This window comes from Globicephala melas, chromosome 19 (assembly GCF_963455315.2).
Source record: "Globicephala melas chromosome 19, mGloMel1.2, whole genome shotgun sequence".
Classification (NCBI taxonomy): domain Eukaryota; kingdom Metazoa; phylum Chordata; class Mammalia; order Artiodactyla; family Delphinidae; genus Globicephala; species Globicephala melas.
Window position 1 is genome coordinate 120,255 of NC_083332.1, and position 12,877 is coordinate 133,131.

Genomic DNA, 12,877 nt, shown 5'->3' on the forward strand with positions numbered 1-12,877 from the left:
AAATCCCACGTGAGGTTCACCTTGAACCCACGTGCCGAGACTAGAAGCCAGCCTAAACCCAGATTGGGACTTGAACCCACGGTCTCTTTTTTCGGCTGTGCCGCCCGGCATGGGGATCCTAGTTCCCCAACATGGGATCAAAGCCACACCCCCTGTAGTGAAAGCGTGGAATCTTAACCAGTGGACCGCCAGGGAAGTCCCAACCCCCAGTATTTTTTTTTTAAATTTATTTCTTGTACTTATTTATTTTTGGCTGTGTTGGGTCTCTGTTGATGGGCGCGGGCTTTCTCTAGTTGCGGTGAGTGGGGCTACTCTTCGTTGTGGTGCGTGGGCTTCTCATTGCGGTGACTTCTTTTGTTGGGGAGCATGGGCTCTAGGCGCGTGGGCTCAGTAGCTGTGGCTCACGGGCTCTAGAGCGGAGGCTCAGTAGTTGTGGCGCACGGGCTTAGTTGCTCGTCGGCATGTGGGATCTCTCCGGACCAGGGCTCGAACTCGTGTTCCCTGCATTGGCAGGCAGATTCTTAACCACTGCGCCACCAGGGAAGCCCCAACCCACCGTATTTTAACTGAGATGACACACCTGGTCTCAGGACTTAATGAAGCTCAGGTTCTTTATGTCTCACCGCAGAAAGAATTCAGCGAGATACAAAGTGATAGGTAAGAAATGGATTTATTTAGACATGTACGTATTCCATAGATAGAATGCGGTCTGTCTCAAAAGGCGAGAACAGCCTTGGGAGAAACACACTCCACAGAGTGTGGGCCATCTCAGAAGGTGAGAGGCCCCGAAATATGGGGTGGTTAGTTTTTATGGGCCGGGTAATTTCATAGACTAATGAGTGGGAGGATTATTCCAAGTATTTCGGGGGAAGGGGTGGAGATTTCCAGGAATTGGGCCGCCACCCACTTTTTGACATTTTATGGTTGGCCTCAGAACTGTCATGGCGCTGGTGGGTGTGTCATTTACCTAATGTATTACAGCGAGCACAAGATGAGTCTCAAGGCCCACTGGAAGTTGAATCTTCTGCCATCTTGGACCTAGTTGGTTCTAAGCAGTTTTTGTCATGTCCTATGTGTGTCATTTTTTTAAAGGTTGTGCCCTGCCCCCTTCCCTCCTGTTTCAGAGGGACCAGCATGTGCAAAGGCTTGGAGGCAAGCCTGCAGGCGGGCATTCAGGAAACCTGAATTGTGTGTGTTTCCTGGAGGAGCTAGAGCTTCAGATTTCTTTGTGGAAACTTCTGCTTTTATAATTTTGGCACCTGTTTTATTTTATTGTTTTGGCCGCGCTGTACAGCATGCAGGATCTTACTTCCCTGACCAGGGATCAAACCCGTGTGCCCTGCAGTGGAAGCGCAGAGTCTTAACCACTGGACCCCCAGGCAAGTCCCAGCACCTGTTTTAAAATAGCTAATAGCCATGTGAGTTCAATGTGGTAGGCAGAATCATGGTCCTCCAAAGATGCCCACATCCTAATCCTCAGAACCTGTTAATATGTTACCTGACATGGCCCGCTTTATGGACTAAGTTAAGGATCTTGAGATGGGAAGAATATCCAGGATTGTCTGGGTGAGTCCAGTATAATCACATGAGCCCTTGAAAGCAGAGAAACATAACACAAATTATTAAAAATTTCTGGATGTCATAAGTCTGACACTTGTGTCAGCTACTCTAAAATCAAGGAACCGGGACTTCCCTGGTGGTCCAGTGGCTAAGACCCTGCGCTCACAATGCAGGGGGCCCGGGTTCAACCCCTGGTCAGGGAACTAAATCCCACATGCCACAACTAAGAGTTCACACGCCACAACTAAAGATCCCGCATGTAGCAACGAAAATACTGTGTGCCGCAACTAAGACCCGGTGCAGCCAAATAAATATTTAAATATTAAAACAAAAATCAAGGCATCAGCAGGACTGTGTTGCTTCTGGGGACTCTGGGGAAGAATGGGTTCCCTTGCCTTTCCAGACTCCATAGTCTGCCAGCATTCCTTGGTTTGTGGGTCTTTCTGTCTTCAAAGCCAGCAACGGCAACTTCTTTCTCACATTGCATCACCCTGACTCAATCTCTCTCCATCTCTACCGCCTCCCTCTTCCACTTTTAAGGACCCTTGTGATTACATTGTTTCATCTCACCCTCCCAACCTCAGATAATCCAGAATGATCTCCACATTTCAAGGTCAGCTGATGATCAACCATAATTCCATCTATCATTTTAACTCCCCCTCGCCCTGTAACATAACATATTTACATACTCCAGAGATTAGGTCCTGGACATCTTGAGGGGAGGGGAAAGCATTAGTCTGCCTACCATGAGCATACTTAAAAAAAAAAAAAAAAACATTAAACATTGCCTACCTGGCTACTTGTTAAGTCGAGAATGAGTAAAAATAATAAGAACTGGCAAAAAAAAAAAAAAAAAGAATGAGTGCATTTCATATTCACATATTGAGGGATGGGGAAGTCATTCTGGCTTATACATGATTTGACTTTTTTATGCTAAAACAGCCTGTTTGTGGCCTATCAAAAACACATGGTACATCTGCTGTAATCATTAAAGAAAAGGGTGCATTGACCAGAGGTAAAGAATGTCCATGTTAAAAATAAAGTTTAGGGCTTCCCTGGTGGCGCAGTGGTTAAGAGTCCCCCTGCCGATGCAGGGGACATGGGTTCGTGCCCCGGTCCGGGAAGATCCCACATGCCGCGGAGCGGCTGGGCCTGTGAGCCATGGCCGCTGAGCCTGCGCTTCCGGAGCCTGTGCTCCGCAACGGGAGAGGCCACAACAGTGGGAGGCCCGTGTACCGCAAAAAAAAAAATAAATAAATAAAATAAATAAAATAAAGTTTAAATGCCTCCCTTCCTGGGATGCCAATGCTGGTATTCCTTCAATGATAAGACTAGCTTCTTCTCAAGGCCATATTGACTGTGTGCATGCTGACCTGTTTTTGTTTTTTTTTTTTAAACCTTGAAGGAATGCATCCTTGACCTGTCTGATGTTCTTTGTTCTGACAAGATATAAAAATGTGCCATGATTCAGTGGAGCAGTTCAGAGTTATCTGAGAGGCTGTCTTCTGGGCTATAGTCCTCAGTTTGGCTCAAATAAAACTGTCTTCTATCCCTAGTAGAGATTGTTCATTGATTACTTCCAGCGACAGTGTCAACAAGCTCAACAAGCATTCTGTAGACAGGCATCTCTTACTTGCTCTCCCTGGCAGTGTATGTAAGTGCCTTGGGATGATGCTGCTGGTGACGATAAGGACAATAACAATACTAGCTCTCTCATATATGTAGCACCACGTGCCTGGCCCTGTGCTAAGCACTTTTTTTTTTTTTTTTTGCCGTACGTGGGCCTCTCACTGTTGTGGCCTCTCCCGTTGCGGAGCACAGGCTCCGGAAGCGTAGGCTCAGCGGCCATGGCTCACGGGCCCAGCCGCTCCGCGGCATGTGGGATCTTCCCAGACCGGGGCACGAACCCGTGTCCCCTGCATCGGCAGGCGGACTCTCAACCACTGCGCCACCAGGGAAGCCCAGCTAAGCACTTTTCATGTCACCTCTCATGAGGAAAGTTGTGGTATTTTCCAAATTTTGTCACAGGACTTTGAATTAGACCTGATTCTTTGAATTTAGAGCATCAGAATCTCCAGAAGGGCTTGTCAGGCTCATCCCTGTGGGGGGCGGGGACAAGAATTTGCATTTCTAGCCAGTTCCCCAGTGATGCTGATTCAGGGACCACAGTTTGGGGACCACTGAATTAGAGAGACATTTAAGGTTACTAAACAAAGTCTCCATGAGGAAGATAGTATTTTCACTTGACACCCTCAAAGGCAACAAGTGATTCCCCAGGGGCCTCCTCACGGCTGGTTGTCCGAGGCCCAGGACACGGGTCACTTGCTGGACAACAATCTCTGCGGGAGGAAACCTGGGAGCGGCCCCTTTAAAAGGAAGCAAAGACACGCTCCTGCCCGTCTTTTTTCTCAGCTCTCCATTTCCCAGCGCCCCTCTAGAGGTAGCTTGGCGTTGCCATGGAGAATGGAGAATGTGTGGGCGCCGCGCCGGGGGGTGGGGTGGAAATGCAGGACTGAAACTACATTGACCACAAGGCATCGGGGGCGGCAGGTTCTGGACCAATCACAGCCCAGAACAAGGGCTGTTTCCTGCTGCTCGGTCGGCGGGGGCGGAACTTCCTGCGTCGCCATTGTTGGCATTCCTTCTGCTGTTGACAGGTCGTTTTCCACTGCCCTTGGGGACCCGAGTGTTGGGTCGTGGCCGTTTTCCAGGCGCCTCCTCGGGACCCGGCCGAGGTGGACAGTGAGGAGGATGGGACCGGTCTCCAGGCTCCGTACGAGCCGCAGTGTCCTGTAACGTGGTGTCCTGCGTCCCCACGGTCCCTGGAGGCGGCGTTTACACCGTGGGGACACAGGTCCCGCGTGCAACGGGCGGTGGGAGGCCCCCGGCCTGGGGCTGGGGGTGTAGGGAGCGGCAGAGCCCGCCTGGGTCTGATGGCGGTGGCGCTGAGGGGCCCGCTGCGGGTGAGTGGAGGGTCCCCGCAGCCCCCACTCACTCGGACCCCTACCCATGTGGCCCGGGACCCCCGACAGAGGGGAGGGGTTGCTCCCGGACTCTGCCCCTCCATCTTCGCTACTGGGACCCTGGGGTCACTGAAAGCCCAAGGTGCCGAGTCCTGGCCAGGTTTTTTGTGGAAACGTTCTCATTCTGGAATCCAGCGGGACAAGGCGTGCAAAGCAGTTTCAGGCACAGGGACCAGGATGTGCACATGCTTGGCGGTGAAGCTCAGTTGGGAGTGTTCAGGGAACTGAAGGTCTCCCTGTTGCCTGGTGGACAAGAGCTTGGTCTGTCACCTGAGGGTGGCGGGAGCCACGGAAGGTTTGGAGCAGAAGAGGGAGGTGATCTGACTCAGGTGTTCACAGGCTTCCTCGGGCTGCAGAGTGGAAAACAGACAGGAGAGTGAGAGTGAGGGAAGAGAAAAGGAGGCACACAAGGATGCTACCTTAATATAGCAGTGGCTTGGCCAGAGCGGTGACTGGAGTTGGGAGAAGTGGTTGGAGCTTGGATCTGTCTTTTAAGTTAAGCCAGCCTGATTTTAGGTGGAGGGGGGGAGAGAGAGAGAGAGAGAGAGCACAAGGAGGTGGGGATGTCCCCGTGGGTTTTTGGCCTCAGCGATTAGAAGGTGGAAGTGCTTCGGCTGAGATGGGGAAGTTGGTGGGTGGAGTGGTTTCAGGGAAGATCAGGAGGTGGATTTTGCATGTGGAGACTGAGATGTCCCAGAGACTTCTGAATGCAGGTCTGAGTTATGCTGAGGGATTCCACTTGGAGACATCCAGTTGGCAGTACCCAGCCTGTGAAGTGAGGTGGAACTCAGGTGCAGATTTAGGAGGGAGCGTCTTTAGGGCATGGTGATGGATGCCCCATGGGGGCAGCTGAGGACTGGGTGGCTCTTCGGGTACCTGGACAGGGGTGGTGGGTGTCACAAATTCAGGTGAAGGGAGGAGCAGCCACAAAGGAAGGGGTGTGTGGGAGAGGAGGGTCCAGAAGGGGCCCCCGGTCGCTGGGGTGGAGGCTGAGGCATATTGTAGGTGGAGGTAGATGACAGCAGGACCGGGGCTGGTGGCTATTCACCTCTCTATGGCTCACCAGCCTTTCTTGGCGCCCTCTGTGGGGCCTGTGAGTTTCAGTTAGGATAGCAGTTTAGCTCAGTGGCAGGCAGGCAACTGGGAGTGTCGCAGGCCTGGGGTGGGAGGTGGTGGGCCTGGACTTTGAGTATACATTAGGAGAGAAGAATACAGTGGCAGGGGAGGTGACAGCATGCAGAAAGTCAGAGGCCAGGACATGCCAGAGATCCATGTCTGGCCTTGGTGGCTGAGAGTCAAAGGTAGGAATAGGCCCAGTTGCAGAAACAATGAAGGAAACTCTGGGTGCCACCCCTGGCAGTTGGAATTCTTTGAAGTCTGGGTCAGGAAGGGGTACTGGTTGACCTCACCAAGTAGCCAGGCTCTGGACACCATTTGCCCAGTGACATGTGGGATGGCTGGGAGATGCCCGTTGTGTGGGGTCTGGAGATGTGCAATACAAAGCCTGACGTGTGCATGCAGAGATGAGTCAGTGGACTGGAATCTGGTACTGGGGGCCCTGTGGGAGAAAGGGGGCCTCCGGTTTGGTGTTTCTGGGTGGCAGGATCTGGGGACCCAGGGGAATTACCTAGCAGGAGGAAGTGGGGCCCTACATGCCAGGCTAAGGGTTTAGATGGCATCTATCTGTCCACCTGCCTGCTCTTTGAAGGACAGTGACCGATGGGACATGAGGAGACAGCGGCACCCATGACGTTGCATCTGGGGGAAGTGGGTGACCTGGAGTGTTTGGGGAGGATGGTTTAGGGGTCAGAGACTGCCCACCACAGAGGTGGTATGATGCAGGGCGAAAGATCTAGGTCTGTATGGGCTCATCTGTGCACTGTTTTTTGTTCGTTTTTCTACCGTCCTTTGGTCTAGCTGACTTAATTGTCTTCATCATGGCAGGGCTGGGGGACCTTTGAGGACATTGCCGTGTACTTCTCTCAGGAGGAGTGGGGGCTCCTTGACGAGACTCAGAGGCACCTGTACTGTGATGTGATGCTGGAGAACTTGGCACTTGTGGCCTCACTGGGTAAGGCCCTCCCAGCCTCCTAGGCTCTGCCTTTCCTTTTCTCCCAGAAGCAGCTCTGTCTTCCCGCAGCTGAGCATGGGCACTGCTTCCTCCCCTGGACCACCTGCCTCGTGTTTGCCTGCTCCTTTCTCTGAGGAGCCCCAACACCTGCTTCCGAAGCCTTCTGGGGAAGGGCTCAGGCTTCGGAGTCTCAATCCGGCTGCCTAAATTGGTCCGGATCGGTGGCACCTCTGTGCCTGGCTGTGCTGTGGACTGCAGACACCGACGTGGTCACTGCTTGTGGAGACGACTGGGAGCCGCTCCTCAGGAGCTGATTTTGTAACACTGGGTTTTCTTCCCAGTTGCAAAGATGACACGAACTCCCTTTGGTCTGTCACCGGATAGGTTGCCCTGAGCTAGGCCACCCCCTCATCCGCTCTTTCTGACAGGACTTGCATATTCCACGTCCTGTGTGGTTGCCCAACCACAGGAACAGGGCAAAGGACCCTGGGTGCCCATGTCTGCAGCCACAGCAAGAGAGGCTGGGAAGGGGCCTGGCTCTGGTGAATGGGAGCTGGGGGCAGAGGCGACATTGTAATGGGCTCACATTATACTGGGTACTTCCCCTGTGTGCACTGGAGCTTGTTGCTGGAGCCAGTAGCCCCACCCGACCCCCACCTTCCTTCTTCATTGAGGACAGACCACCTATTTGCCATTTGTCTTTTGTACCTAGGCCCTGATGACGGACAGCCTCACTGCTCTGATCTCCATTTCTCCCCCATTCCCCGCCCTTCCTCCTTTTGCAGGGCTGTCCCAGGTTAGCCTACAGTCCATGTGTCATGACATGTGTGTGTATCTTCATGTAGACTCAGAGCACCAGGTTCCTTGCATTTTCCTGAGCTCGTGCACATGGCTCTGTGTCCTCTTTTCCTGGCAGAGCTCTCTCCTCTCCTGATGAAAGCTGAGGAATGAGTTGGAATCTCTGCTTCTCCTCCCAGCCTGAACCTCACCCATGTTCTCACAGGTGATGGGCCCTTGCTTTCTGTGGCCTTCCTGGGCCCAGTCCTGCACCACTGGCTCTACCTCACCCCAACTTGATCTACAGACTCATTCCGGAATGTGTCAGACACACATCTGTGAAGGGGCTGCCCTCTCCCAACAAAGCCTACATACATTTCACTGGCATTTCTCTGCTTTCAGATTATGGGTGTGGAGCAGAGGCTGAGGAGGCATCTTATGAGCAGAGTGTTTATGTAGCAGTGCTTCAGTCCAGGACCCCCAAGGCAGATCCATCCATCCAGAAGGCCAACACCTGTGATGTGCATGACCCAGTGTTAAAAGACATATTACACCTGGCTGAGCACCAGGGAATACAACCCAGGCAGAAACTGTACACGTGTGAGACATGTGGGAGAGGTTTCTGGCTCAGTGCGAACTCTCACAAGCACCAGAAGGAGCACAGTGAAGAGAAACCCTTCACATGCAGGGAGTGTGCTAAGGCTGTCCTGGACAGCCATGGCCTCCAGCCCCAGGCCACCTACGGAGAGGGGACATCACACAGAAGCACCGAGTGTAAGGAGGCCTTCCCACCCAGCTCCATTTGGCAGCAACAGCAGGGAGGCCACGCCTCACAGAAGCCCTTCAAATGCAGCGACTGCGGACAAGCCTTCCTGAAGGCCTTTGCACTCCTCAACCACCTGATCACTCACGCCAAAGAGAGACCCTTCAGGTGCCCAGCAGGTGGAAATGCCCCCATGGAGAGCTCAACCCTGTTTAATCACCGAAAAACTCACACTGGAGAAACATCCCATGTGTGTAAGGAATGTGGGAAGGTGTTCAGCCACCTGTTTAGCCTGAGGACGCATCAGAAAGTTCACACTGGAAAAGCGCATCTCAGTTGCAGTGAATGTGGTAAAGTCTTCACCCGCAAACACTCACTCACTCAGCACCAGAGAGTTCACACTGGAGAAAGGCCTTATGAGTGTGACCAGTGTGGGAAAGCCTTCACTCGTAGCTTCCACGTTGTTCGGCACCAGAAAGTTCACAACACAGAGAGGCCTTATGAGTGCAGACAGTGTCGGCGAGTCTTTAGCTGTATCTCCAACTTTGTCGAGCACCAGAAAATACATACCGGAGAAAGGCCTTATGAGTGCAGCGAATGCGGAAAAGCCTTCGTTAACACCTCCCATCTTGTCCGGCATCAGAAAGTTCACAACACAGAAAGGCCTTTTGAGTGCAGTGAATGTGGAAAAGCCTTCCAGCAAACCTCCAAACTTATTCTGCATCAAAGGAGTCATACTGGAGAAAGACCTTATAAGTGCAACCAATGTGGGAAAGCCTTCAGTTGCCCCTCCAACCTCATTCCACACCAGCGAATTCACACTGGAGAAAAGCCTTACAAGTGCTCCGAATGTGGGAAAGCCTTCAGTCAAAGCTCTGCCCTCATTCAGCATCAGAAAGTTCACACCAGAGAAAGGCCTTATGAGTGCACTGAATGCGGGAAAGCCTTCAGCTACAGCTCTAACCTTGTTAAGCACCAGAAAGTTCACACCGGAAAACGGCCTTATAAGTGCAGCCAGTGTGGGAAGGCCTTCAGCGAAAGCTCCATTCTCAGTCAGCACCAGAGAGTTCACACTGGAGAAAAGCCTTATGCGTGTAACAAATGCGGAAAAGCTTTCCGCTACAGCTCAAACCTCTCTAAGCACCAGAAGGGTCATACTGAAAAAGAGCCGTCTGAGTGCAGTGGACATAGGATCACCTTCAGCCAGAGCTCCAGCCTCCCTCAGCCCAGAAAGGTCACACCAAAGAAAGGCCTTAGGAATGTGGCAAGAGTGGATAAGCACTAGTGGGGACCTTCTCCTTGTTCCATAAAAGGACTCACTCTTGAGAAACTCCTATGAAAGGAACCTTTGTGAGGAAGCCATCAGCCAAAATTTGAAACTTGCGCATCCCACACCCCTACTGGGAGATTGGCTGTAGTGCCAGTGGTAAGTGGGAAGCTTGCAGGAGCTATGCAGCACTTTCTAACCTGTCCAGGTGCTTTGCCAGATTATGTCACTGCCAGGTGCCCTCTCACCTCTACCACTTGGCAGATCCCCACACCATGTGCCTGTCATCTCAACATACTCAGGGAATGCAGGCTTGTGTTCTCATTCCCTGGAGGGAGGCATAAACTTTGGGAGCCCATTGGGGTGGCCTCATTTTCCACCTCTCCCCTGTCCCCAGTGGCTCAGGTGTTGCCCTGACGTAGTTCTCTCCAGGAGGATCTGGAGTCTGACGATGTCCAGAGGAAGTTTCCTTCTTCATGGGCATTGTTGAGTCTACAGATGATGCCTGCAGTGAACTGGTCCAGCCTCCATATCACCCAGCCTTGGAACTGCCTGCCTGCAGAGTGTGATAATAAAGACCTTATTGCTGAAGCCATCTTTAATCCTGAGACTCCGTCCATTGTGTATGGGGAGAGATGGAGAACAAAATTGGGCTCTAATGGTGCCAAGAGAGGGAAGGGCTTTTGTGGGGGCCCAGACTTTGATAGTAGGATGGCAAGGAATAGCGTGCAGTCTAGTTTAATCTAATTTGCCTTGTAGCCCAAGGCCTCCTGGGACAGACTGAAGGTCTCTGGGCCAAATCTTATATCCTGGGTGCCAGGACTATTTGTTGGGCCCAGAGCTTTGGGGTTTAAGTACTGGTGTGGGAATCTCCAGCAATTCCTGCACAGCATTCCTGGGAATGTCCCACATCCCTCAAAAGTGTTGAGGGGAGGATGTCTCCTGGGACCTGCCCATGGGTCCAGTAAGGCCCCTGATGTCCAGAATCTGTAGGTAGGTATCTCTGGATTTAAGATCTACAGGGGCCAGGTAGAAGCATAAGTGGGTGTGGACACACTGGGTTTGAGCTCAGGAAGACTGTGACAAACGGAGATGTGGCCGATGCTGTGCCTGGGCCATGCACATCATACCCACTCACAAGAGATGAGTGTGTTCAACATCAAGTGGGCAGCTTGAAATAGCCATGGTGGAATTTATACCACAGAAATTAGCAAACAATAGCTCTCGGGGAAAAAATAACACACCTGAGAAAACCTGATTTGTAGTGTTTGCCAAACTTGCTGACAGTGACCTTGGCCACAAGAGAGACTCAGCTGTACAGGGAAGTCCTGCATGCTCTTGCCTTGTCCTCCAGAACAAGTGCAATGCCACTTGAGGGGTGTAACCAGGGGTGAGGTGCTCACTGCCAGACAATAATCTTGAGGTGGTTTGGATTCCTACAGCCTCCCAGAGCTGCTCACTTCAAGGCCAACACTGCAAAGGCAGGAACCCTGGGACTGAGAAGGGAGGTCCTGCAGTCCAGGATTTTAGTGGCCCAGTCAGTATTCCAGGCGAGTGTGGTGGCCATTGGCCTTATCATCTCCTGTTTTCTGCTGCCACTGAGGCACAGCTGTCCCCAGGTACAGGGGTCAGAGACGGTGGAATCAACATATGGTTGCCCCATTTTCTGGTTTTCCAAGAGGAGTGAGAGATCCATGTTTTTATGTGGAGCCTTTAGATTTTATAAAGGTTGAAAACTATTTCCCCCAAACTTCAAAGTTTATAGGTACAAATGCAAACTATATATATGGCTTCCATATGTGTTCCTGGACCAACACTTGTGACTCTTAGAAAATAAGCAAACCAGGCTTCAGGGAGCCCAAGAGTCCCTGGGGGTCCCCAGACACGAAGGCTTTTGGCCCAGTTTTTACTGCACAGCACGTAGCAGGGACAGTGGCACTGCTACTACTCCACTCAGGATGACTCTCTGTACCCCCCACCCCCAATCCTCTGCCAGTTCCCTGAAACTGACCATATGAGGGATGGCATTCCTGGCAGGCTTGTGGTCAGCCGAGCACGTGGCAGATGTGCCTGAGCTCTCCCCAGCATCCCAAGGTGTCAGGGAATCCCTGAACTCAGACCATCCTTTCTGAGTGTAATGATTGTCTTCCACCAACTTGGGAGGCTTGGGATCAGAGTTACATTCAGTTGAACCTTGGGGCCTCAGGCTTCCCGGCAAAGGGTGGACACATCATCAATGGCTCAAGTCCTTGAACCCGTGTTGTCAGCTGTAGTTAGACAGGCCTCATAACACTGCCCCCAGTGCATGGATGAAGCCTTTCACCTACCTTCTACTCTCCCCACCAGGGCTCTGTCACACCAGCCAACTTACTGGAACCTTAATATTTCCCTGGTGATGCCACAACATACTGAACAAAGGTGTGTTGGTTCTAAGCATTTGATTTCCCCAGAGTACCAATTCATCCCTAGCATCACAAGATATCCAGGGACCCTTGGCCTGCTCAGGCCCACTCTCCTGGGTGTATCAGTTGCCTCCCACCAACATGGGAGAGTGGCTTGGGATCAGAATTAAAGTCCAGCTGAGACATGTGGAACTCAGGCCTCCAAGCAAGGTAGGGCAGACACCTGTCATCAGAGCTGAATCATTTGTACCCCAAATGGTCTGCGATGTGTAGATCCTGTAAAATGAAGACTTTTGGTGGAGAGTCCTTGATTTGGTGAAGTGTCCTTGACCTGAACCTGCCTTGTGGTCTCCCCAACAGGGCTCTGTGCAGGGCAGACGGCCTGCGGGTGTGTGTGTGTGTGTGTGAGGGGGGGTGTTTGTGTGTGCACGCACATGCGTCTGTGGGTACATGATCATGTGCATGTGCCAGAACATCCAAAATAAAGCCCTTATGGCTCTGAGCATCTATGAAATGGGGCTACTGACATCTGTCTTGACTCTACAGGAAGGCTGATCTGTGAATGAGCCACAGAGGAAGGCAGCGTTACTTGAGCCCCAGATCCACTTAGTGCCTGAAGCCAGATGCCAAGTGGACTTTTGGGTTCCATGTGCCAAAACTGACCAAAGGAATTCACAGAGGAAAAGGTAATTTTTTCAACCAACCAAATCAACAACTGGACAGCCATATATTACAACAACAAACTTCCACCCATACCTCAAGTCATGTGCAAAAGTTAACTCAAACTTGATCATAGACATACCTATAAAACTTATAACCATAAAAGTTCTAGAAGGAAGCACAGTGACCTTGGATTTGCTGAATTTCTTAAATATATCATAAAAAGCATAACAAGAAAAATACAAATCAATTGGACTTCATCAAAATTTTAAACTTTTGTATTTCAACAGTCACTCTCAAGAAAATGAAAATGTAAGCCATACTGGGAAAACTATCTGTTAAGAAAACACTAAC

General features: G+C 51.4%; 1 protein-coding gene and 1 non-coding gene across 2 annotated transcripts; both read left to right on the forward strand.

The window, feature by feature from the left end:
- Positions 1–1,690: 1,690 nt before the first annotated feature.
- TRNAV-CAC (transfer RNA valine (anticodon CAC)) lies at positions 1,691–1,763 on the forward strand. Its single transcript has one exon. It is a non-coding gene; the product is annotated as a tRNA-Val (tRNA).
- A 2,410-nt stretch (positions 1,764–4,173) lies between these two features.
- Positions 4,174–10,050, forward strand: LOC115848045 (zinc finger protein 304-like). The gene is given in 4 exon segments (XM_030848353.3): positions 4,174–4,523; positions 6,528–6,654; positions 7,834–9,411; positions 9,414–10,050. Coding segments are annotated over 4 exon segments (1,773 nt in total). The 5' UTR covers positions 4,174–4,493; the 3' UTR covers positions 9,452–10,050.
- Positions 10,051–12,877: the final 2,827 nt, after the last annotated feature.